This window comes from Oncorhynchus mykiss, chromosome 2 (assembly GCF_013265735.2).
Source record: "Oncorhynchus mykiss isolate Arlee chromosome 2, USDA_OmykA_1.1, whole genome shotgun sequence".
Taxonomy (NCBI): domain Eukaryota; kingdom Metazoa; phylum Chordata; class Actinopteri; order Salmoniformes; family Salmonidae; genus Oncorhynchus; species Oncorhynchus mykiss.
This window is the reverse complement of record NC_048566.1, coordinates 35154490-35180522: the sequence shown is the minus strand read 5'-3', so window position 1 is coordinate 35180522 and position 26033 is coordinate 35154490. Positions and strand designations below refer to the sequence as shown.

Below are 26033 nucleotides of genomic sequence, written 5' to 3'. Positions count from 1 at the left end.
TTTTTTTTTTTAATATAGGCCTTTATACCTTTCGAAATAATACAGAACATTTTAAATAGTATTTTCAAGTTATGTACAGTTTATTTACAAACATTTTACAAACAATATTGTTCCCTAAATCATGTAAATCATACACATTATATTCAACAGAACAAGCATGGTCCCTCTTAGCTTTACTTTGTCAGCAATAAAAGAGGTAGATATGTTAGGGTATAAAAATAGATCCTCACAGTCAAAGTTAATGTTGAACATTGTTCAACAGCATGGGTGGTAAGAAGTGGTGTCATGCACCCATTATTTTAGAGGCAAGAAGTACTTGAGGATGGAGGGGGGTTGTTAATCACTAACCATGTAATTAACATAAAGAGCATCAGTATTGGAGACAGCTGGGCTTACAGTTTCATTGAGCTCTTATTCTGCTGATGTTAATAGGAGGTAAGTCATACACTAAAATGAAATCTAATTGAAGGCTACAACAGAATTTGTTTATTCTGATTTTCAGGAGTGAAGCACCCCTACTTCCCACATCTATGGCTACTACTGTATCACTTGGTAATAAAAGTCTTACACCAAACATTGTCTAATGGTGCAGATAGAAATGCCATAAATAGAGCCAATGTGATTCATTTTCTACATGTCTAAGAGGCATGTTTGTTCTACATAGCATATTAGTGATGTAGCTGCTGGTACACTCCCCCTACTGCGACGCCCATGCTTCGCTGGACTCTGGCGATAATACTGGTGCCCCCTGGCCTTGCCAGGCTGACTCTGTACTCGTGGGTAAAATGTTCAGGCTGGCTAGGACCTCCTGTGCCGTCTTTCCCAGCATCCCCTGCACGTCGCAGACGAAGCGGTAGACGTAGCGCTTGCCCGTCGTTTTGTGGATAATGTTCTTGTGGTAGTAGTAGCGCAGGCCGCGGCTCAGCTTCTCATAGTTCATCTTGGGCTTGTTCTTACACTGACCCCAGCGCTTGGCCACCTGGATGAAACACAAAAGGGGTGGTTGTTAAAAAAAAAAAACACAAACGCCTGATAGCATATTCCCACTGCTCAATCCTGTGCTGGTTTCCAACTCCTACTACGAGTGGTTAAAATCTCTCACAATCAGTAGAGAAACTCACCTCTGCTGGGTCGGACATCTTGAACTCCCAACCGTCTCCTGTCCAGCAGATGAAGGTACAGCAGGAGGAGTCTAGAAGCAGCTCCAGTAAGAACTGCCACAATTGGATGGGCCCTGATCCTGAATAGAGAGAAAATACACATGAACAAATTCTGAATGGACTGGAATGGATAAAACGTTGTTGATTTGCCTGCTACTCTTAAGATATACTATGAATTTGTTTCTATTTAAAAGAAGACACAGTAATGACAGAGGCACATTCTAGAGCAAACACACAATCAGGCTCCAATATACACATACTACCCATGCTCACACACATGTGTATAACAGTAGTAATGATAAATCATGATAAGAGACTAGTCTTACCTGGATAAACTGACATTCCCATCACTTGTCCTCCTTCCCTCTCGGGTCTTTGGGAGTGTGCACTTTTGCGTTTGGCCACACGGGGGCAGTACAGCTCTGAGGGCTGCTGTGGTCCAGGGATTGAGGAACAAGATGGAGGGTGGTGAGGGGGCGGCAGGGATGCGCTATAGCTGGGAGAGGGGTAGTCCGGCCAGAAGGAGGTCTTCTGTGCTTCTGAGTCATACAGTTTTTCACCTGAGTGACGGGTGTAGCTTTGCTCAGATTCATCTATGGAAGAGGAGGAGGAGTTAGTCATTGTAAATATTATCCAAGTAATCATAGCCTATGGATTTCTCTGTGTGGTTATTTTTATAAGTTAAATAAACAGCTTTAAAAATGATATGAATTAGATATTACACAGCCTACAAACAAAAACAGGCAATATGTTTTTAAACACAAATAGGCCTCATGGTCATGCATTGGTTGATACATTTTTTTGTTGCGTTATGTCTCAAAATGTGTGGGCTTTCTTACTGAGGTGGTCCAGGCTGACAGTGCTGGGGGTCCCTCTGTGGCTCGTTCCTTTTCCAGGGAGGAAAGAGTTGCTGGTGCTGGCATCTTCCATGCCCGGGCTGAACTGTCCACTCTGGGCTGGGGAACACAGGGGCACAAGGCTGTGGTACGTCTGGGTGGAATCCTGGAACCCCGCTTGAGACTGGCCCAAAGTCAGCCCATCTAATAATGAATAGAGAGAAAAAAGGAATGAACAATCATGATCAATATTCATTCATTTCGAAAACTACAACAGGTGTTGATAATAGAATCATTCTCAAAATGATAGAAACATATGGATTGGAGTATAGGGGACTGACACTCACCACTTGGGTATGACGCCCAACAGTTAAACTCTGGGTATGAATCCAGGTTGAACAGGACAGAGTCACTTGAGGTTACTGAAAAAAAGAATGAAAGACGTAAAAAATAAAAAGACGTGAGCAACACCAGAAGTTAGTCAATGGTCATTGACAGGCCGATCTAGTGATCCCCCCCCCCCAGAATGCTTATCAGAGTGGTCTAATAAAGTGGTTGTTAAAGAGTCTCTGTAAGAGTCTTTGTAGGTGTACCTTTGTTGTCGTACGGACGTGGATTCTTCTGCAGCTCTCCATAACTCTCTGGATACTGTTGCTGCTGCCCTGGTCCTTTACTGTCTAATAGAAAAGACAGGTCTTCATCACTGTAGTCTGGAGGTCACGGAGATAGAAGAGAAGGATGGGGGTGAGTCAAAAGGCATAAAGATCTAAACAGAACTCAAAATGGAATAGAAATAGAATTGATTTAGAATGTAATAGGTTATAATGCTACCCAAGGGGTTACAAGTGTATCTCTAAAGACGGTCCAACTGCTATTCTACAAGCAATAATATGTTATGGTCTACTACTATTACTCATCATTCTAATTTACGTTTAATAATAGTAATACTAATACTAATTAATATATCTATTCAACAACTATTCTGCAGCACCCAGAACAAAATCTCAACCATACCCATTTGAGTTGAATGGCGGGAGAAGAGGAAACAGAGGGAAAGAGGAGGAAACGCCAGCGGAGGGAGTGTGACAGAGTAGTGATGAAGGGGGAGGAGAGGGGCTCTAAATCTGTTGGAGAAGGAAGTCTGGAGGAAAGGATTAGGGAAAGAGAGAGGGAGGGTCTTTAACCCGACCACCCCATCTCGGCTCTACCTCCCTCAGTCAGACTGACATTCCTACAAACAGTGCATGGACACACACCCCAGCACCCCTTTTCCTGACACAACCCTCAGTTGGGTAGAAGAAGCAGATGTCAAGGTCTCATTTTGAGTTTCTGACAGGGCTGATGAGATACCAACTCTGCAAAAAACATTTCCTTTGTCCTTCAACTACCACACAGAGCTACAGGAAACATAGCTCAAAATCTTATCGTAGAAAAATGTGGATACTCCGAAAGTTCGTTTCAGAGTGTAAAATGATAACTATTAAAGTTGATGATTAATCGTAATTTTAGTGGCGTTGGTGGCAGTTATTTGGTTTGGAGTGTAGTTCAATCTGAACTGATACATTGATCTGTGTTCATCAATAAGTGATCCAATGAGAACATGACTTACCATATGATGCAAAGTCCAAACCAGCAGGGACTTCCTGTGTTCTGAAGTCTTCCCTATAATATCCAGCTTGGTATATCTCCATCTGTGTGGAAAAAAGTGGAATACATATGCCATGCCCATTTTATTGTTGAACATCTTTTTCATACAATTTTACAGCTTTGGTTGATATGTATAATCGAATGGTCTCTGAAAATGTAAATACATATTGCATTCTTAATCATTTTAAGTGTTCGTACAGGCTGCATACATTAACAAACTTAAAATCGCACGAGGCAAAATCCTACCTTTATTTTAGAGTCTCTGGTATCTATGTTTCTCTCGTTGGATTTCAGGATGGTATCCCAGTACATCTTTGACTGGAACAGTTGCTTTCACTTGGAGTTCAGAGTTACAATTGTGTAGTCTCCCTCTGCCCGGCCCAGTCCCGTTATAAAGCAGCAGAGCTTGGAGGGGCGTGCCTGCTCCCCGGCGCAAAGGAATGTGTCATCTTGCTTCGTGACTCCCCGTTCCCCTGTCCCAAAACACTGCGGTTTAACTGGCCGTGACGTCAGCCACGACTCACGAACACAGATTTGGCAGCCGCACACACACACCCATTCACAAAAATGTATCATAAAATGGTCAATTGAGCGCCCAAAATCTAATTCACATTGCATGCCAATTTGGCTATCTTACTCTCATGATAATTTGACAACCCATTCATGATCAGATAATGAATGGAGAGTTTATTAGTGTAATCCTAGATATATTATTTTATAGGAATACAACTTGATCTACAAATTATTTTATTTCAATTAGGCCAGTTTAAAAATAGCCTATGTATTGAGAAAATGTTTTCCCCAATTAGGTCAATAGCGAATACCCAATAGGCTACACCAAAACGCATATATGCCTATCAATAGGCTATTGACTTAGTCATTAAAAAATCTATGGAAATCATGACCTTTTTCTATGCTTGGCAACGTCGACTAGGCACAAACCCATGCGAGACAGATAGGGTGTTTTAAAAATCAGAACTTGCAAGTTGGTTATAATGAGGTGGGAGGCCATGAGCATATCTTTAGAAGCCATTCGACAGAACAATAGCCCGTAAACTACATGCTGAAGCTCTGAAATCACGGTGTGAGTGGCCTGAGCAGATAAGGCCGGCACAAGCGCCTTGTATAAACAAACACCGCAATTTTCCCCAGCAGAAAAAAAATACATCTGGAAAAGTGAGCTGCCAAGTCGTGTATGGTGTGGGAGACACGAGTCGTGATTGAGACCCCCCCCCCCCCCCCCCCCTTGTCTCCAGACAAGGACACATGGGGGTTCTAGTTACACAACCTCCTGGCCTGCCTAATGATGACGAGTCCATCATCAACTCAACTGATTTACCAACCGAGTGACACAATGAAAAACTCCAGAATATCACAAAGCTGAACAATGCCAGAACCTCAATCACAATATATCATAGATGATCTTAAATAAAATAGGCCTAAACATTGTTCAGTGGACTGAAGGGACAGTTAAATTATTGTTCGTTATTTTCTTTCACAAATGAAGAAACTTTTACATGTATAAGACAGAAAATGCATAATAAATCTAAGTATACTAGCAGGCTATTAATGCTGTGCCTTGTTATCGGGCTTGGGTTCATCTCATCTAGGCTATTTATTTATTTTGTATTTATTTTTTACCTAAAAGGCCAAAGAAAGTTTCGATTTTCTGAACACATTTTGATGATAGACAAACGTAAGTAGCTTTGGGCTACTCCATGCGTGCCTTAAAGCCAGATTGAGGCATAAGCAATGTGTGATAGCTTTCCTGATAAACCCATTGAAATTGATAATTAAAGGCAAATCTTTTCTATGAAAATACAGAAACACATTTTCTACTGTCTAACTTTGCACGCTATTAAATCATAAAACAATGTCTTGTGAATTTGTTTAAAGTCATATTTTACATTCAACCTCAAGGAAGTGCATTGGGCCTATCATATTATTAGCCATATCTATAGTCTCCATCTATAGACCTGCTTGCAGACTAAAAATGTAAAGGCCTTAAAATATGCACTTTCATATATCGACGATAGATGGTTATTTGTAAGAGAACATTTAATGATCCGTTTGCTAAGGGGAACATGGTCTTACTTTGTAACCTACTTTGGAAGGAGGTTCTTTTTATCACAGTGCGCAAATTTGCGGTCAGAGTTTTTTTTTGTTTTTACATCAATTGCAATTTCCGGAGTCATATTTAGAAAAACTACAGGAAGGCTCTACAATGTTTATCACCACTATGGTTATTAGGATGTGGCTATTCAAGTTTAGAATGTTGCACGCAACAGGCTTTTGAATGACAAACGAATGTATTTATCTCGACAATGTCCAATAACAAATTAGCAAATTACATGTTGCTTGAAACACACACGATGCAATGTGTTTGTGCACCTCAAAATGCATGATGGCAATAAATACTTCTCAAAACATTGCTGGACGATAACAACACTCGGAGCAAAGCCTACAGAAGCCTAAACAGCTCTGCACCTTAATTGCTCTATGTCCAATCATCAGCCTGATCAACTTTTACGCAGTCAGATTAGGAAGATTGTCATCGTTGGTTTGTAGGCTAATCAGCAGTTTTTTGTGTGCAATGTTGTAAGAAATTAAAAACGACTTCGTTTCACCAGTAGGGACCCAACCCTAATGCGTTGTTAGAGTGACTTCACTTCCCAATTTAGAGTGAGAGAGAGAAAAAAAGCTGCCATCCGGTTATGGACTAAGCAAGAATTGTTGCTGCAATGGTTTGCGCCAAAGGGTAAATGCGCGTGTGTATGGGTTGATGCGATTGAGTCAGGCTATCCAGACTAGTTATAACGTGTTTAAATGACTAAATGAGAATCAACGACTGAGTGACTGCTACAATGGACTGTACGATAAAGGTAGGCGATTGAACTGGTTTTAATGTCGCTTGTGAAAACGATACGCAGCCACCCACTGAGTCGGTTAGCACGTCTCTGCTGAGTGAGAGAGGCAAAGCGGTGATGCGAGGTCCCCACTCTTTCCTTCTTGTACAAAATTTCCTCTTCCTTCCCGTTCGTGGTTGTATGTCGGCTCTTTAATAACACAAGTAACCACTACATCTTTACACACCGATAAAAAACGAAATGGTGTCCAGCACTGCACGCGTAAAAAGGGGAGCGCAAAACTCGCGATTTTAATTGTTTCATTTAATCAAGTTTTATGCAGACGTTCCTGGTTTAAAAGCACATATGCTAGTCTAAAGAAAGTTAAAGGTAATTTAAAGAAGTGATGCACCTGTCACAATTTATGATAAAGACGACACCTTTGAGGCACATTACACAGCATATAAGCAATCTTGATCAGTACAAGTTTATTGGAGCGCGCTCGTGGCAGGTGTCTTGGCGCCATGGAATGTATTTGGAGTATAAGGCCACTTTCCATAGAGTTGGAGGATCGAAATCCATGAGATGACTGGTATTTCATATTTTACATTTCTTTCAACATTAAATCATCATTACCACAACATATGAATAACTGTTAGGATTATTTTATCCAATTAACAAAACTGGACTTCAGTAAATTATTCTTCTTTAATCGAATTATTAAAATGGGGTAATGCAAAGACGATCTAAAGCTAAATTGGTGAGAATAACTAGGCTACTAGATGTAGCCTAACTGTTAATGGAATAGATCAAATATTGACTTATCGATTGTTCTGAAACGCATTTTTCTCATGAAGTGCGGCACAAGCGCTGACCAAGACAACAGAACAGCATCAATTACAAATATAACGCATTGAGGTATTCCTTGTTATAGCAATACTGATTATTATTTTCACAAAATAGGGTGAATTTAACCAAACAGTTAACGAATAGTTCGACCAAAAAATATGTAGAACCGGATTAAATAGCTTGTCCTATAAAACAACAAGGACCTTCAATTTTGAGGAAAAAAAATGCACTAAAACAACGAATGGATTTTCTGCCAAGGTTATACATCTCACGATCAATTCAGTCTATTTGCAGAACGAAACATATCAATTTAGAGGCCAATAACGAAACGAAATAAAGGATTTAACAGGTTTTGAAATTGGTTGAAAAACCATGTTGATTATATTTTGAAGAAGCTAAGGCATTGGAATAAACCACTTACATTAAAATGTTATTAAACTTGATTAAATTGATTGAAATGTATATGTGTTTGGACCAACAGCTTTAGCCTACTTTCACGCATTGCAGGTGTCCATCCTGTTTCTTGTCCACTGAAGTCAAATCACTTCCAGAAACGTATAACGAAATTATCATTACTTTTCTTCATATCCTACAGCTATTACAACATATAGGCCTAACGTACTTAGGCTATTATTTGGATATCCTGAGGGGGGGGGGGGGGAATAGGCTACTTCTGGTTACTGAAAAGGTATGTTATTACAGTGACATAGTGAGCGTAATTTAGGAGAGCGCGCGCACACACACACACTTTGAAAACTTAAATATGAAGGTCCATCTACTGAAACATGGATATTTACTAAAACATCCAGATAAAGTCAGTTGTTTTTGTCAAAGTTATTTAAAGAATATAGTGGCCTAAACTGCAAACAGGAGCGCTTGTCAGGTGTCGTTATCTGAACTCTGCAGGCTTCCTGTCTCAAACCTCTTTCCGCACACATTTCCGCTCCCTCCACACGAAAAAAGGCAACAGAGCCTTTGCAAAACAGTATCAAGTCACTGGATGTGTCGAGGCAGTGCATTGTTTAATATGTGAATAAATGAACTCTGAATATAACCAAGGCGACCGCGCTCATACTCCATGTGTATCCGTTATTATTGTCAGCTACAGTACATGCTTTATGTTTCTACTGTCTAAAAACCATGTAAAAAAAAAGCCATATCAAAAGTTGTGAAAACCACATGTTTTTGCATGTTGAAGGAGCAGCTGCTGCAGGCCTTGGCAAAATCAGCTCAACACAACCTCTACTTCTGCTTTCTTGGCCTCTATACCATATTGAGGACAGAGTTGGTCACATGCTACATGTATCACCATAGTGAATTAGGGATCAACTGCATGCAATGAACAAAACAAACAGTTTCTTGATATATGGCTCTGGTTTCAATAGGCAGATATTTATTCATTTCAATTGTGATAAACAATAGCATAATTAACTTTTTTTTAGATGTACACTTTTTATCCATTAACTTTTTAAATAATAGACGATTGAATATTTAGCGGAGTCAATCTTCTTGTTTGGCAATGAACATTCCCCTTCGTAGACAAACTCTGCAATTTGAGGCCTCTGTAGAAAGGCACCATCAGCACAGATCAAAGCTAAAATAAATTCACAACATACAGTTGAAGTCGGAAGTTTACATACACCTTAGCCAAATACATTTAAACTCAGTTTCACAATTCCTGACAATTTATCCGAGTAAAAAATCATTGTTTTAGGTCAGTTAGGATCACCACTTTATTTTCAGAATAATAGTAGAGAGAATTATTTATTTTAGCTTTTATTTCTTTCATCACATTCCCAGGGGGTCAGAAGTTTACATGCTACCAAATACTAATTGAGTGTATTGCCTTTAAATTGTTTAACTTGGGTCAAACATTTCAGGTAGCCTTCCACAGGCTTCCCACAATAAGTTGGGTGAATTTTGGCCCATTCCTCCTGACAGAGCTGGTGTAACTCAGGTTTGTAGGCCTCCTTGCTCGCACATGCCTTTTAAGTTCTGGATTGAGGTCAGGGCTTTGTGATGGCCACTCCAATACCTTGACTTTGTTGTCCTTAATCCATTTTGCCACAACTTTGGAAGTATGCTTGGGGTCATTGTCCATTTGGAAGACCCATTTGCGACCAAGCCTTAACTTCCTGACTGATGTCTTGAGATGTTGCTTCAATATATCCACATCATGTTCCTTCTGCATGATGTCATCTGCATGATGTACACCAGTCCCTCCTGCAGCAAAGCACCCCCACAACATGATGCTGCCACCCCCGTGCTTCACGGTTGGGATGGTCTTCTTCGGCTTGCAAACCTCCAGCCTTTTTCCTCCAAACATAACGATGGTCATTATGGCCAAACAGTTCTAATTTAGTTTCATCAGACTAGAGGACATTTCTCCAAAAAGTATGATCTTTGTCCCCATATGCAGTTGCAAACCATAGTCTGGCTTTTTTATGGCGGTTTTGGAGCAGTGGCTTCTTCCTTGCTGAGCGGCCTTTCAGGTTAAGTCAATATAGGACTCGTTTTACTGTGGATATAGATACTTTTGTACCTGTTTCCTCCAGCATCTTCACAAGGTCCTTTGCTGTTGTTCTGGGATCGATTTGCACTTTTCGCACCAAAGTGCAGTCATCTCTAGGAGACAGAATGCGTCTCCTTCCTGAGCGGTATGATGGCTGCGTGGTCCCATGATGTTTATGTAACGGATGTGAAACGGCTAGCTTAGTTAGCGGTGGTGCTCGCTAAATAGCGTTTCAATCGGTGACGTCACTTGCTCTGAGACCTTGAAGTAGTAGTTCCCCTTGCTCTGCAAGGGCCGCGGCTTTTATGGAGCGATGGGTAACGATGCTTCGTGGGTGACTGTTGTTGATATGTGCAGAGGGTCCCTGGTTCACGCCCGGGTATGGGCGAGGGGACGGTGTAAAGTTACATTGATGCTGTTGACCCTGTTGACTGGTTGCTGCGGAAAAGGAGGTCAACAGGTGGGTGAGTGTAACGGATGTGAAACGGCTAGCTTAGTTAGCGGTGGTGCGCGCTAAATAGCGTTTCAATCAGTGACGTCACTTGCTCTGAGACCTTGAAGTAGTAGTTCCTCTTGCTCTGCAAGGGCCGCGGCTTTTGTGGAGCGATGGGTAACGATGCTTCGTGGGTGACTGTTGTTGATATGTGCAGAGGGTCCCTGGTTCGTGCCCGGGTATGGGCGAGGGGACGGTCTAAAGTTATACTGTTACATTTATACTTGTGTACTATTGTTTGTACAGACGAATGTGGTACCTTCAGGCATTTGGAAATTGCACCCAAGGATGAACGACTTGTGGAGATCTACAATTTATTTTCTTAGGTCTTGGCTGGTTTCTTTTGATTTTCCCATGATGTCAAGCAAAGAGGCACTGAGTTTGAAGGTAGGCCTTGAACTACATCCACAGGTACACCTCCAATTGACTCAAATAATGTCAATTAGACTATCAGAAGCTTCTAAAGCCATGACAACATTTTCCAATCTGTTTAAAGGCACAGTCAACTTAGTATATGTAAACTTCTGACCCACTGGAATTGTGATACAGTGAATTATAAGTGAAATAATCTGTCTGTAAACAATTGTTGGAAGAATTACTTGTGTCATGCACAAAGTAGATGCCCTAACCGACTTGCCAAAAACTATAGTTTGTTAACAAGAAATTTGTGGAGTGATTGAAAAACGAGTTTTAATGACTCCAATCTCAGTGTATGTAAACTCCCGACTTCAACTGTAAATCAACTTCAGCAACGATATGGAACAAAAGTTAATCTAACCATGATATTTAAGCATGTAGACTGCAATGCATTTGGTTTAGACTAGTAATCAGTCTCCCTTGTGAATCAAGGATATATCTAGGAACTAAGAGAGAGCAGGTGGGAAGCAAGTGTTGGACAAGTAAATGTTTGTTTGCTTTTGCACTGCGTTTGAGTTCCAGTAGAGGTTATTAAGCTAGAGCTCTGTTGTGAGTGCGAGGGTGTTTCACAACAGTTGGTAGTACATGGTTGTGGTACAAGGATGTGTCACTATTGGTGAACTGTGTGAGCACCACCCTTTGCGCCTGATTCATAAGATGATTATCTGATGTGCTGCTAACCATCAACCATTAAGCAGCTGAACCTGAGACAACAGACTTCTAACTTACAGTCCGACATGTTCTTCCTGTGTATGGTTTAGTTGGCTTTTGTATTTTGTTGAACCTTTTTATGGCAGCATCTAGTATTAGCCTTAGTACATTCAGTACAAACCTTTCAATAGATAAAACATGGCCTAAGTGTGATAACGCACAAATATGCTGCAAATAATTTTGACAGCAGAACTGACAGGAAATTGATCATGTGCGTTTGTACTGTGTATGCTTGAACTTGGACAGCAGCACTGACAGGACTTTAAAATGTGTATTTGTAGTGTGTATGCTATGTGTGTGTGCAGACAAAATTGTTTTCGAAACTATTTTGTGTTCCTCAGCAACAGGGCCCAGCTTCTACGAAACTCATTGAACAGGAAGTCAGTTGTGGCATTGGCGGTCAGGCCACATTCGGTATATTTGTGTCAGTTTGCAAGCTATAGAGGGAGGGGGGGGGGGGAAAGAGCAGGTGTATGAGCTTGTGGCTGTGAATGCACAAACACGCCATTGAAACAATGAATGAACTTAATGAAAGATAAGCAGTTGAACAATTGATCAAATCACTCCAATGCATAACATTACAATATGAGAATGGCGCTCATGACCCTTTCCATGAATCGTTGCTGCTCAGCCTCAACCTCTTCTCAGCTCAGCCCTTAGTTTCACTTCTGCTGTCAGGGCCTCTGCACAACATGAGAGGAGGATGGAGACAGACAGGGAGAAGAAAGAAAGTCGAAGAGAGAGCGAGAGGAAAGAGACAGAAAGAGAGGAGAGAGAGGGTAACGGTCAGGGAGGAAAGTGTGGTGGACCTCTGATGTGTTGTTCCTCTACCACTGAAAACAAACGTATCACGTGTGCTAACATTTCAGTATCAGTACTGAAATAATATTATGTCTGTTTGATATATTAATGTCATTTATTTAAGCTACAATGTTGCTTTGGCTAACAGTCCTGTCACTGTTAGCCTGAATGAGGAAATGCCACTAAATGTGTACCGTGCATAAAACACTTTACCCTGCTCAGGTAACACAATGGAAGAGCGGGACTTTGAACTTCAATCAAGGCTGTGTATTCTTGTTGTCCGACGTACCCAATCCTCCCCTACCTTCATCAAACCTAGGTTGTTTTCCAGCTTTAAATGAGCCACATCTTTACACTGTGGCCCCCCTCTGTTTCCTTTCCCTTGGCCTGTGCCAAAAGGTTTCTCTGCACATGGGGGCCAGATTTCCTGTGGGCCACCAAAAAAGCCCGGCACTGACGTACGAGCCGCAAAGACAATAGTGAAGTCCTCTAAACACACACGCACTTACTCCCACTTAGACCTACACATATATACTTACCCACACAAAGACTCAAAAACAAGGCCTATCCTTACCCACTGTATAGACACAACACGCCCTCGCAGACACACACACACACACACACACACACACACACACACACACACACACACACACACACACACACACACACACACACACACACACACACACACACACACACACACACACACACACACACAGACACAGACACAGACACACACAGACACAGACACACACAGACACACACACTCACACAGAAGAGTGCCATCTTGAAGAATGGTTTGGAGTTTGGGGGCCTTTGTCAGCGTTAAACACAGGAAGCAGCACAAAGAAAGCGTCTCAAATCTTGATCTGACTCCACCAAGCTCCCTCCCATCACCCCAATCCCAACGAATTAAAACTGTGACAAAGATCACAGAAGCTCTCATTTCTCAAAACGTCGATGCCAGTGTACAGCATGTAACTGCAATCAAACATTATGTTACAGCTACATTTATCAAATAAAGACAGTGATTTATAAGCTTCATGCCACAATCTCCTATTTTCCAAGTAATGTTCCTCAAGTCACCAATCACAAATTCTAAAGACATCTGGACTATGACAAAGTTAGAAACAGGAGTTAATAAATCCTTCATCAATAGAACAAGACTCATTAGGGTGTGGAATCTCATCATGCGTGTTCCATTCAACCTAGTGTGGAAAAACCTCACAGAGGTGTGGGCAGTTTCCTGGATACCGTCACTACATGACTAGTTGTGGCCCATACTTACCGTAACCGCTGACTCCACTGTTTGTCCGTGCCGGCAGGAAGCACTGTCCGTGGTGAGCGAGGACCAGTCCATTTTCGAGTCGCCCTTCCCTGCCGCCACGACCATGCACATGAAGGGTGAGATGACGTCACCGGGAAGCTTCAGCCAGGCCTCCGAAGAGAGCCAAGAACCCACCGAGCCGGAGTGGGCCGGGCCGGGAGCACAGAACCCTGGGAAGAGAGGAGAGCACATCAACGGAACCAGGTGAAGGAGGGCGCATCAGTATTAGCAGTCTTTGAGAGAAGTTATACCACTCATTCAGTGTCATATTTACCACATTTCCACTTATTTAGTGTTGTATTTTTCATATTCCCACTCATTCAGTGTCATATTTACCACATTTCCACATATTTAGTGTTGTATTTTTCACATTCCCACTCATTCAGTGTCATATTTACCACATTTCCACGTATTTAGTATAATATTTACCACATTTCCACTTATTTGGTGTTATATTTACCACATTCCCACTCATTCAGTGTCATATTTACCACATTTCCACTTATTTAGTGTTGTATTTTTCACATTCCCACTCATTTAGTGTTGTATTTTTCACATTCCCACTCATTCAGTGTCATATTTACCACATTTCCACTTATTTAGTGTTATATTTACCACATTCCCACTCATTTAGTGTTGTATTTACCACATTCCCACTCATTTAGTGTTATATTTACCACATTCCCACTCATTTAGTGTTGTATTTACCACATTCCCACTCATTAAGTGTTATATTTACCACATTCCCACTCATTTAGTGTTGTATTTACCACATTCCCACTCATTTAGTGTTATATTTACCACATTCCCACTCATTTAGTGTTGTATTTTTCACATTCCCACTCATTTAGTGTTGTATTTTTCACATTCCCACTCATTTAGTGTTATATTTTTCACATTCCCACTCATTCAGTGTCATATTTACCACATTCCCACTTATTTAGTGTTATATTTACCACATTCCCACTCATTTAGTGTTGTATTTACCACATTCCCACTCATTTAGTGTTATATTTACCACATTCCCACTCATTTAGTGTTATATTTACCACATTCCCACTCATTTAGTGTTGTATTTACCACATTCCCACTCATTTAGTGTTATATTTACCACATTCCCACTCATTTAGTGTTGTATTTACCACATTCCCACTCATTTAGTGTTATATTTACCACATTCCCACTCATTTAGTGTTGTATTTACCACATTCCCACTCATTTAGTGTTATATTTACCACATTCCCACTCATTTAGTGTTATATTTACCACATTCCCACTCATTCAGTGTCATATTTACCACATTCCCACTTATTTAGTGTTATATTTACCACATTCCCACTCATTTAGTGTTGTATTTACCACATTCCCACTCATTTAGTGTTATATTTACCACATTCCCACTCATTTAGTGTTGTATTTACCACATTCCCACTCATTTAGTGTTATATTTACCACATTCCCACTCATTTAGTGTTGTATTTACCACATTCCCACTCATTTAGTGTTATATTTACCACATTCCCACTCATTTAGTGTTGTATTTACCACATTCCCACTCATTTAGTGTTATATTTACCACATTCCCACTTATTTAGTGTTATATTTTTTACATTCAAGAGAGTTGACCATCACCATAATAAATACTGCAACAGGATCACACAAAATCATACGAGAATATTACTCATCTCCCTACTCTCTCCCTCTCTCGACAGTCGTGAGTCCCCTGTGGACTGCAGTGTGACCAAACGCTCTCGACACATGAGCAGCAACGATGGGGGTCAGCTGGCCTACCAGGCCTCATACCCTGAGCCCCGCGCCAGCCCCCAGACCGCCACCCCGCCCAACAGCGCCACAGAGGAGAAGAGAGTCATAGTGCCCGCAGGTGAGGTGTCAACACACTCAGCGGAGGGGTGACCAGATCCCGTGGCACAAAAAGGATCTGCGAAGAGAATAGGCTGGGATGGTGTTCCCATCATATTGCCTTCACCTGTTAAATGATCTTCCATCATTTGTGACTTAGCCATTAAGAGCAGATTTTAGGAACAGGGAAGGGAGCACATTTTTGGAATGGAATCCAGCCAATGAGTCATTGTTGGGAGATTCCAACTAAGATGATTTTCCAAACATTAGACATCATTAGGTGTATTACATCCTTACAATTAATAGACAAGACTACAAGGTTTGATTCTTACCCTGAGTCACACAGGCCAAGTTATTCTAGTGGCCATGATAATACACGGATATTACATCACAGCTATGTTAAACAAGGACAATGAAGACCCTAGGGCTGCCCCGCCCCCCCCCCCCCCTGTTAAAAAGTATTCCCACACATAATATAAGTGATAAGTCATCATATAAAAATGTAAGCAAGGTTTTTTAATCAAATATATCTGTTTGGGCATCTTGTGGTCAATTTACAGTCTACAAATGATTTGTAATTATGTTCCAGCCCCCTGACCATCCGCTCAAGAAAAAAAAAGTTGATGATCTAGTTGATGATCCCTGCCCTAGGGCAGTGTTTCCCATACTCTGGGTCAGGACCCACTTCCGGGGACACTGGATAAAAACACTTTCAGTGTAAACTTAAATGACTAAAACCAAATAGAAAGTATGCAGAAAATATAAAGGACCTATTTATTTTTCAATAGCAGCCTATAGTCTTTGAAAATTAACAATCATCTGAATAAAAGCTAGACCATCAGCCCCCATTGATTTTGTAATGTTTGAGCATAAGAACACAGCATTAGCCATGTAAAAATGCATAGAATTGTAGGAAATGTAGATTAGCTTTGAAACTGCAACATTTTCTCTCCGCTGCTAAGACAATATGTTTTACTTATTATTTGGTTTGTGTCTGTTTTTTTTCACTGCTCACCCCTTTTGGTGGGTCGTGACTCAAAAGACACCTCAATTGGTGGGTCACAAAGAAAAACAGTTTGGGAACCCCTGCCCTAGGGTACAGACAGAGGCTAGGCGTCTCCAAACTACTGTCTGATATTTTGGGGTATTCATGAGGTCCATACTAATCTTTGGGCTCTTACTGTACATTTTAAAATACCTTTCTTTTCATTTGAGAAGAAAACAAAAGAGTAACTCCTCAACTTTATGAGATGCTGGGTCTGTGTGAGTTACAACAACCTCCTGTTACCCCGACTTACCGATCTCTCTTCCTTCTCCTCTTTCTCCTGGTCCCAGACCCTGAGGTGTGGACCCAGGACCATGTGCGCCAGTGGCTGGACTGGGCCATCAAGGAGTACAGCCTGGAGGAGGTGGACATCATGCACTTCCACACACTGGAGGGCAAGGCACTCTGCAAGATGACCAAGGAGGATATGATGCGCCTCACGTCCGCCTACAACACTGATATCCTGCTCGGCCACCTCAATTACCTCCGGCAGAGTAAGGGTTACGGCCTGGGACTCGTAGAAAGTTTTCATTTGACTATTTTCATACTACATGAGGACATAACTGATCTATGTATCCATTTTGTAACCTTCTTTGAATCTCTTTTTAGGCAGCCCTACTTTCTCCTACCCCACAACTCCAACCAACAACACACAGCAACAACCCAGACTACAGGTTAAATCAGGTAAGACAACTTCACAACTCATTACCAACGACATAGTGACTTAGTGCAAAATCCTTAAACTGCATGCATAAAGAACCTGGAGCTAGCAAGCATTGAGATAAACTGCCTTAAAATGAGAAGGGGAGTAAAATGGAGGGGTTTTGTGGCATCTATTCAAACCTCTCTCAGAGGCAGATCAAATACTTCACTCATTTAATGGATTCAAAATGAAGTTTTGAGTTGCCATTTCAGATTACATAGTTTAGAGTGCTTTAACGTTTCCCTGAGTTGATGACTCCACGACTCAACAGTCAGTTTCAGACAGGAAACAGCTGCACCAGCAGAGGAAAATGGGGGAGTATGGGCCCCACTTTGGGACACAATTGACAATCTAATGGCAGCAGAGGTGGCCCGGAAGAAAAGAACACTCACCCCAAGGAATACTGGACCATCTTCAGCTCTCCTTTGTCTGTTTTCTTCTGGCTGCTTCAAATCACTTTTTTGAGGCTCCATTTATGGGCTTCCTTCCATAGACTGTAAAAAAAATATGGACGAAGCCATCGATGACAATACCCCATTGTTTCCTATAGGAATGCTCAATGGCGCATTTGATGATCAGGAAGTATCATTTCAGTGTCACCATCTTGCTACATGGAAGAATTTTTGAAAACAATGCATGTGCAGTTTGAGCTACTCTGGGAAGTGACCATGCATCCCACTGCTGGCTTGCTTCTGAAGCTAAGCAGGGTTGGTCCTGGTCAGTCCCTGGATGGGAGACCAGATGCTGCTTGAAGTGGTGTTGGAGGGCCAGTAAGGAGGCACTCTTTCCTCTGGTCTAAAAAAATATCAAAATTCTCCAGGGCAGTGATTGGGGACATTTCCCAGTGTAGGGTGCTGTCTTTTGGATGAGACATTGAAACGGGTGTCCTGACTCTCTGTGGTCACTAAAGATCCCATGGCATTTACAAAAGAGTAGGGGTGTTAACCCCGGCGTCCTAGCTAAATTCCCAATCTGGCCTTCATACCATCATGGCCACCTAATCATCCCCAGCTTACAATTGGCTCATTCCCCTGTAACTACTCATTCCCCTCCTTTCCCCTGTAACTATTCCCCAGGTTGTTTCTGAAAATGAGAATGTGTTCTCAGTCAATTGACCTGGTAAAATAAAAAATAAAAGTTGCAGGCTAGCTGTGTTGACCCCTCTCATTTCAAGTTAAAGGCCCTCTGGGGTACCACAGGCTAACAATAGCAACTAAATGATCCTTATAACTTTGTCTGTCGAAGTAATCAGACATGCATCTGGTGAAATAGAAGCAATTATTGATACCATGATTGTGTTGGGGAAAAAATGCTTCCTTCCTTCTATGGCAGCTGGGTAAATCCATTTGAATTCAATCACTTTTTGACAGCACCCCCATTTGAAGTGAATGAAACATTCCATACACATTTGCACATTGTATATAAGTGCCCAGAAAGTTACTTTTTGGACCCAAATGCAAAAACATTCAAGAGATAAAGGTGCTCGAAGTTGATCTATTTTGCATACCCCACCATACCATGAGACAGCCATGTCTTAATCAATGGAACAGATAAACGGTTGAGATTGCTCTCATTTAAAAGCTCACAAATAGTGTTGTCAAACTATTTGATACTTTCTTGAAAATAAAAATGTAATTGAACCTTAAACATAAATTATCAAAAAATGCTGAAACTCCAATTTGTTTCATGTTGAAATATATGTCCATTCTATTTCTACGATTGAAATGACACCCACCCTGTATTAAAGAGCATGTTATGTCTCAACCAATGGCAGGCACAACACAAAAACCTAAGATTGTGTAAAGTAGGGTCTAAGCTACAAGATATGCATATATGAAGAAAATAAGAGTTTGCACGTTTTTAGATAATTAACGTTAAAGGTAAAAAAGTCCATAATTATTTTAAAAACCTTTTTATAATTGATTTGAAAACAGTTCAAGCTCGAAGCTCTTAACTGATATCATACTCAACTGTTTATCCTTTGCAGTGATGAAGACATGGATGTCTCATGGTGGGGTATGCAAAATGGGTCAACTTTGAGCACCTTTATCTCCTACATGTTTTGGCATTCAGGTCCAAAAAGTCCCTTTCTGACTACTTCTTCCATGTACAAAAATGTTATGGAAAGTTTTGTTTAAATCAGAAGGGAAGCTGTCAAAAAGTGATGGATATACCCTGCTACCCTGTCTGTCCTCTATGCTTAAAAGCCCTCTTTGAACTTTCTTTGAACTGTGGATGCCTCGTCTCACCCTCCGTTCTTTTCGAGCAGAGAACAGTTATGAGGAGATAGGCAGAAGGAACAGCTGGCCATCGAACCCCATCACACCTCCAGTACCCAAAGGTATAATAACCGACATCACATCTCATCCTCAGTGCTTTGCATTTATTGTGAGCACTAAGGCAGATTCATACTAATAGTTGTATCAAGATATTAGTTCTAAAAATTATTACTAGTGTTTCACAGTGGAGAGAATAAATTCATTAAGTCAAGCATTTTGTAGTTCAAGATGGAATAGTACTGATAGAGCAAACTAAGAGTAAACAGAGGAACTTTGTTGACATGTTTGCATTATGCTGATAAATACATCATGTTGTTTATGATTTAGGTTCTCCCATGGAGCACCAACACAGCACCAGAGTCACAGAGCCTCCACCGAGAAGTGTGCAAGGTGTGCATCTGTACTGCTTTCTCGTTTCCTGATCCTAGTTTGTTGAAACACTGGTATAACCTTTGTATCATAGTCAAGCCAACAATGTCTTAATAAAACAATTTAACTTTTCAAACCCTTAATTTCCTTGCAGACCCATACCAAGCATTAGGTCCCATCAGCAGTCGTCTAGCCAACCCAGGTGAGAGCATATCCCATAATGCACCATGTTAAACTGGTGAACCAAAAAGGTGGTGACAAATGTGGCCTTTACACTGTCTGCTTTGGTGTCATGAACTGTAACACTCCAAAAGAGATTGAATAGGAGAAAAGAGGAGGGCCGAGGTATTCCTTAAAGAGAGAACAATTAATGGTCATACATTCCCTGTTTGGGATGGCACATTGACAAAAACCTCCACCGAGATGAAAGCATTATACATTCACCATCAGCAAAACTAGGCTGAAATATTTTAATTATTGTCTCCCGTTGACCCGAATGACCCTGTTTGACAGAATTAATTCTGTATCTCCTCACAGAAGGGCAGGCCCTCCACTCCAAGAACCGAACAAGCAAACACAGTTCATACAGGCTGCCTGACCCCAGCGCTCACAGGCCTGTGGGTAGGTTTCTGCCTGGTCCACCCACGTTCTCTTTCTCTCCATGACACACAGTGAAAAAGGTCACATTTGCAGGAGTAGTTCAAACTTCAAAGTATATTTAGAATCCTGGTGTTCTCTTATACAAGTCATATTCTCAGACACAAAGACACCCATTGGGACATTGATATGACATGACAGATGTTTTAATAGCAAAATAGTCCACGAGAAGGAGATGTCAATGGTGCATGAATGAAACTGCACGGGAATGATTTAAGTTGTATTTTCGTGTCAAATTGACAGTTGGCAATCCATCCCTTACAGGATTAATTGACACAAACAAAAATGACAATGATTCACAGTGAAAATTCTTCTGGTGTTCTGTGCAGTGCAAATCGCATAAAGAATGAAATGGAAATCAATAAATAATAGTAGATAAGTATATTCAAGCAAAAAACATCTTAAAAATCTATACAAATACAGAAAAATGTAAATGTGTATATGGATAAAACTACACTAATCTACAAACAATCCTACTCTTAAGAGAAGCATTTCAGAAACAGAACTTGCTCACTTTAACAGAACCCAGCGCTTTGATGCATCCATTCCCCTCACCCCCCGTCCTGTTTCTCTTCCTAGGCTCTGGACAGATCCAGCTGTGGCAGTTCCTGCTGGAGCTGCTGTCGGACAGCAACAACTCCAGCATCATCACCTGGGAGGGCACCAACGGCGAGTTCAAGATGACCGACCCGGACGAGGTGGCCAAGCGTTGGGGCGAGCGCAAGAGCAAGCCCAACATGAACTACGACAAGCTGAGCCGCGCCCTGCGCTACTATTACGACAAGAACATCATGACCAAGGTGCACGGCAAGCGCTACGCCTACAAGTTTGACTTCCAGGGCATCTCACAGGCCCACCAGGGCCACGGCGGAGAGGGGGGCATTGTTAAGTATCAGACTGAGGTATCTTATGCCCAGCCTTACCACAGCCACCAGCCAAAAATGAACTTCATGAACACACATGCCGCCCCTATGCCCGTGTCCCCTGGGAACTTTTTCGGGCCGCCTACAACTTACTGGAACTCAACAACCAGCCCAATGTATCCGGGGTCTCCCATGCCAAGGCACCCGGGGACTCACTCCCACCTGAGCTCATACTATTGAGGCCTGGGTGTCTTGCACTAGACTGGATGGGCTGGCAGAGCTTTCTGAAACAGACATATCCAAGATACCATCCACAATGTATCTGGTCTTTAATGTCAAAATTACATTGTAACGCTATGCGAGTTTTTTAATTTCTCAATTATGGAGGTTGAGAATGTTCATTTCCTGTGATTCAGTTTTTTGAAAAACCAAGTTTTTCAATTATGTAAGTATTTTGTTTAATATGTAATTGAGGTCATTGAAGGATTTAAGGGGAAAGTCAGTGTGGGAAGTGGTAAAACTGTTGAGGTCTTGATCTCAATTACTATATTCATTAAATCTAACATTTGTAAAAGTATAATTGTACAGAATGTTTCATACAATTGTAGCAATAAAACATTTACCCCTGTAGTAATGCTAATAAAAGGAACTTGTATATTTGAGTTGGTCTCCTCTCTTTTCTTCAAACCATTGATCATTTTAACCGACAAAAATATTAACAAGATGGTGTATCAGAATTTGTTTTTATTTTTTTATTGTCAAGATGAATTATCGACATGAATATCAGGCAGTGACCACAGTTGCTGTCTATTTGTCCACACCAAAGAACTCCGCGAATGTCCTGTGTGCTTCAGAGACCTGCTCCACTTCCACGACAGAAAATCCCTTCACAGGCCTCCCTTTAAGTCTCTCCACCTGCCTCACACCTAACTGCCCCTCCACCACGGTCTCGGGCTGTGAGGTTGTCGTCACCTCCTGGATCAAAGCGGGCTTTGTGTTGTACTCAACTGACCACAACTTGCTGGTGACCATCTTGGTGGTGGCTAGAGTACACAGAGCGAGTTAGATGCTAAACTTCCTCACCAACACAGACTGAATAAATGGGTACTTATTGATGGCGATAGGTTAAGCTTTGTGCATAAATGTTTGAAAATGGCTTTCCAAATAAAAAATATTAATATCATAATGAGGCCACCTGTACAAGCGTAAAAAAAAGTACTCTTAACCAAAACAACCTCAAAACCAACAGTAAGCAAACGCAAAGATACACTTGTAGGTACGGTAGTCACCAGAGGGGACAGCAGAGCTACATGTGGACTCACAACAGGAGCAAACTGAAGAAGATCCATATAGCTCCTTCCATCTGATTGGACCAGACCAAGATGTGTCAGAGCAACATGAGTCTTTTCTCTATTATTCATGGTTTTCTATCATCTTTTGCAGGGCCTATATGGATAAAGTATCAGACAGCTTCAGTATTATCAGGGCTTACCCTCCTGCTGCGGAATCGTAAGTGCAGGCCTTGGCAGTTGAAGAGGAGACAGACCTCCCTACAGACATAGCACAGTGCATGTAGAACTGCTGTGGCTGAAGAGGAGAGGCTCAGACTGATTCAAATGTGGCACAGAATCTACAAATCAAATCAATTTATATAGCCCTTCTTACATCAGTTGATATCTCAAAGTGTTGTACAGAAACACAGCCAGTCCTCTTCTGGCTGTGCCGGGTGGAGATTATAACAGAACATGGCCAAGATGTTCAAATGTTCATAAATGACCAGCATGGTCAAATAATAATCACAGTAGTTGTCGAGGGTGCAGCAAGTCAGCACCTCAGGAGTAAATGTCAGTTGGCTTTTCATAGCCGATCATTAAGAGTATCTCTACCGCTTCTGCTGTCTCTAGAGAGTTGAAAACAGCAGGTCTGGGACAGGTAGGGGTTCCATAGCCGCAGGCAGAACAGTTGAAACTGGAGCAGCAGTACGGCCAGGTGGACTGGGGACGGCAAGGAGTCATCATGCCAGGTAGTCCTGAGGCATGGTGCTAGGGCTCAGGTCCTCCTCCGAGAGAGAGAAAGAAAGAGAATTAGAGAGAGCATACTTAAATTCACACAGGACACCGGATAAGACAGGAGAAGTACTCCAGATATAACAAACTGACCCTAGCCCCCCGACACAAACTACTGCAGCATAAATACTGGAGGCTGAGACAGGAGGGGTCAGGAGACACTGTGGCCCCATCCGATGATACCCCCGGACAGGGCCAAACAGGAAGGATATAACCCCACCCACTTTGCCAAGCACAGCCCCCACACCACTAGAGGGATATCTTCAACCACCAACTTACCATCCTGAGACAAGGCCGAGTATAGCCCACAAAGATCTCCGCCACGGCACAACCCAAGGGGGGCGCCAACCCAGACAGGAAGATCACATCAGTGACTCAACCCACTCAAGTGACGCACCCCTCCTAGGGACGGCATGAAAGAGCACCAGTAAGCCAGTGACTCAGCCCCTGTAATAGGGTTAGAGGCAGAGAATCCCAGTGGAAAGAGGGGAACAGGCCAGGCAGAGACAGCAAGGGCGATTTGTTGCTCCAGAGCCTTTCCGTTCACCTTCACACTCCTGGGCCAGACTGCACTCAATCATATGACCCACTGAAGAGATGAGTCTTCAGTAAAGACTTAAAGGTTGAGTCCGAGTCTGCGTCTGTCACATGGGTAGGCAGACCATTCCATAAAAATTGAGCTCTATAGGAGAAATAGAAATTCTAGGGACAATTAGGAGGCCTGCGTCTTGTGACCGTAGCATACGTGTACGTGTGTACGTCAGGACCAAAATCAGAGAGATAGGTAGGAGCAAGCCCATGTAATGCTTTGTAGGTTAGCAGTAAAACCTTGAAATCAGCCCTTGCCTTAACAGGAAGCCAGTGTAGGGAGGCTAGCACTGGAGTAATATGACCAAATCTTTTGGTTGTAGTCAGGATTCTGTATTTAGCACTAACTGAAGTTTATTTAGTGCTTTATGCGGGTAGCCGGAAAGTAGAGCATTGCAGTAGTCTAACCTAGAAGTAACAAAAGCATGGATACATTTTTCTACAGTTTGCATACTTATGTACATACTACTTCCAATGCAATGTAGAGTCAGCAGACCTCAGTAAATCAATTGCACAGACAAGGGAAAGGAAAAGATATTCAAGCTCAGTAGTTATAATGCTTTATGAAGGCCATGTATTGCATAGGAAATCTAATGACGGCATAGCACTCAAGTTAACCATAGTCAACTGACCAGTAGTTTTAACTGTTGCACATTATGAATGGAGCACATCTTCAGTATGTGCATCCTTAACATACCTGCCCTCACAACATTCCTTTTAGATGGGATGAATCTGTAGCCACTGTCATTTCTGCTCTCAACTATGAACCGGAGCAGAAAATAGATTACTGTTAAATCCAATAAGTTCCTTAAAAATGGTCAATCTGCAATTGCTACATTCATTTTTGGACTTACAAAATGTACCCATTGATACTTGAAGAACATAACTTATAAATGCTGCATGGGTCTAGTTCAACTGTCATACAACATCAGAAGCCAAAACTATAATTTGGATATCGTAGATGGTCAGTACTTGCATCTATTGCTCGGTCTATTAATTTGAGTGTGGTTCCATTTCTCCAGCCCCATCCCTCAGATTTCTGCCAAAACATGAGCTGGGATTTGTTTTGTTATTGTTTCAGCTACAGATTGCCTCTTTAAAAGCAAAGTACTGTGCAAATGATACTGATAGAAGTGATTTGGCATACTGCATGTCTACATTACCCAAAATTGACCATAAAGTGAGGCGTAGAGGAGTGTGACTGCTTAATGGTCACATTACACGAGAGGAAATAAAGACGTCCATCTTTAGACATGGAAGGCACTTCAGCCTGAAAGTACATGGACTTTCCCATAGAGTACACGTCGGTTTGGTCAAGTCTCTCCCATTGAGCTGAGGGAGAGAGAATGAGTAGTCAAATCTTTCAATTACCTGAGGGCTCATTGAAGTATTCTATAACATGAGGACTATACTCATTTAATGTAGATCAATGACTCATCCATAACCTACCATTACCTGCAGTGAGCATGGAACGGGTTCTGTTCTTTATTGGTTTGGAGACCCTGTGTATCATGTTCAGCATGTAGCCTATTTTGTAGGAGTAATGATATCTGGAAATAACTAAAATCTAAAGAGCAATTGACTATAACTCAACGTTTAAATGTTGTGCCAACCTGACTCATTTATGTACTTATTGTGTATGCAATGATAACTCCTCCAGTGACATGAACTCAAGGTAAAAATTAATCCATCATAAAATAGTGTAAATAGTGTAGGTCACCTGTTGAAGTGACAGACAACTCGCAAGGTGAATGGTGCAGCACGCTTGATAGGCCCTTGGAGCTTCGGGGGGTCATATCGAAGTGTGTTGGAGTAGACCACACGATCATTTACTAGCGGTTCTATTGACGATAAGTATGCCTATGTCAATATCAACAAGAAGGTATTTCTGAGAAATTTAGGCCTATGAATGTTGACAAACACACTCGCTGGAAAACCTTCTCGGCCTTGTGGGAGAAAGCGCTCGGTGTCGAGTTCGAACACTGAATCTTTTGTAGATGT

General features: G+C 41.7%; 2 protein-coding genes across 6 annotated transcripts; one reads left to right on the top strand and one right to left on the bottom strand.

Moving 5' to 3' along the window:
* Positions 1 to 56: 56 nt before the first annotated feature.
* LOC110488375 (protein C-ets-2) lies at positions 57 to 7949 on the bottom strand. Of its 2 annotated transcripts, none has more exons than XM_021560615.2 (9): positions 7831 to 7949; positions 3890 to 4116; positions 3606 to 3687; positions 2590 to 2673; positions 2344 to 2418; positions 2000 to 2200; positions 1487 to 1753; positions 1122 to 1240; positions 57 to 979 (listed from the first exon to the last, which is right to left on the bottom strand). In XM_021560615.2, exons 2-9 carry the CDS (start codon positions 3953 to 3955, stop codon positions 698 to 700), a joined length of 1176 nt encoding a protein of 391 aa, XP_021416290.1. In that variant the 5' UTR covers positions 3956 to 4116; positions 7831 to 7949; the 3' UTR covers positions 57 to 697. The 2 variants fall into 2 exon arrangements, with proteins under 2 accessions (XP_021416290.1, XP_021416285.1); XM_021560610.2 differs by having other exon boundaries at positions 2590 to 2706; positions 7831 to 7948.
* Positions 6330 to 22040, top strand: LOC110488360 (retroviral integration site protein Fli-1 homolog). Of its 4 annotated transcripts, none has more exons than XM_036946914.1 (10): positions 6330 to 6525; positions 13601 to 13806; positions 15315 to 15484; positions 16798 to 17001; positions 17117 to 17191; positions 19480 to 19551; positions 19817 to 19879; positions 20013 to 20060; positions 20396 to 20479; positions 21095 to 22040. In XM_036946914.1, exons 1-10 carry the CDS (start codon positions 6508 to 6510, stop codon positions 21616 to 21618), a joined length of 1464 nt encoding a protein of 487 aa, XP_036802809.1. In that variant the 5' UTR covers positions 6330 to 6507; the 3' UTR covers positions 21619 to 22040. The 4 variants fall into 4 exon arrangements, with proteins under 4 accessions (XP_036802809.1, XP_021416273.1, XP_036802816.1 ...); XM_036946921.1 differs by lacking the exon at positions 6330 to 6525 and adding an exon at positions 6563 to 6879; XM_021560591.2 differs by lacking the exon at positions 6330 to 6525 and adding an exon at positions 6563 to 7081.
* The last annotated feature ends 3993 nt before the right edge of the window (positions 22041 to 26033 follow it).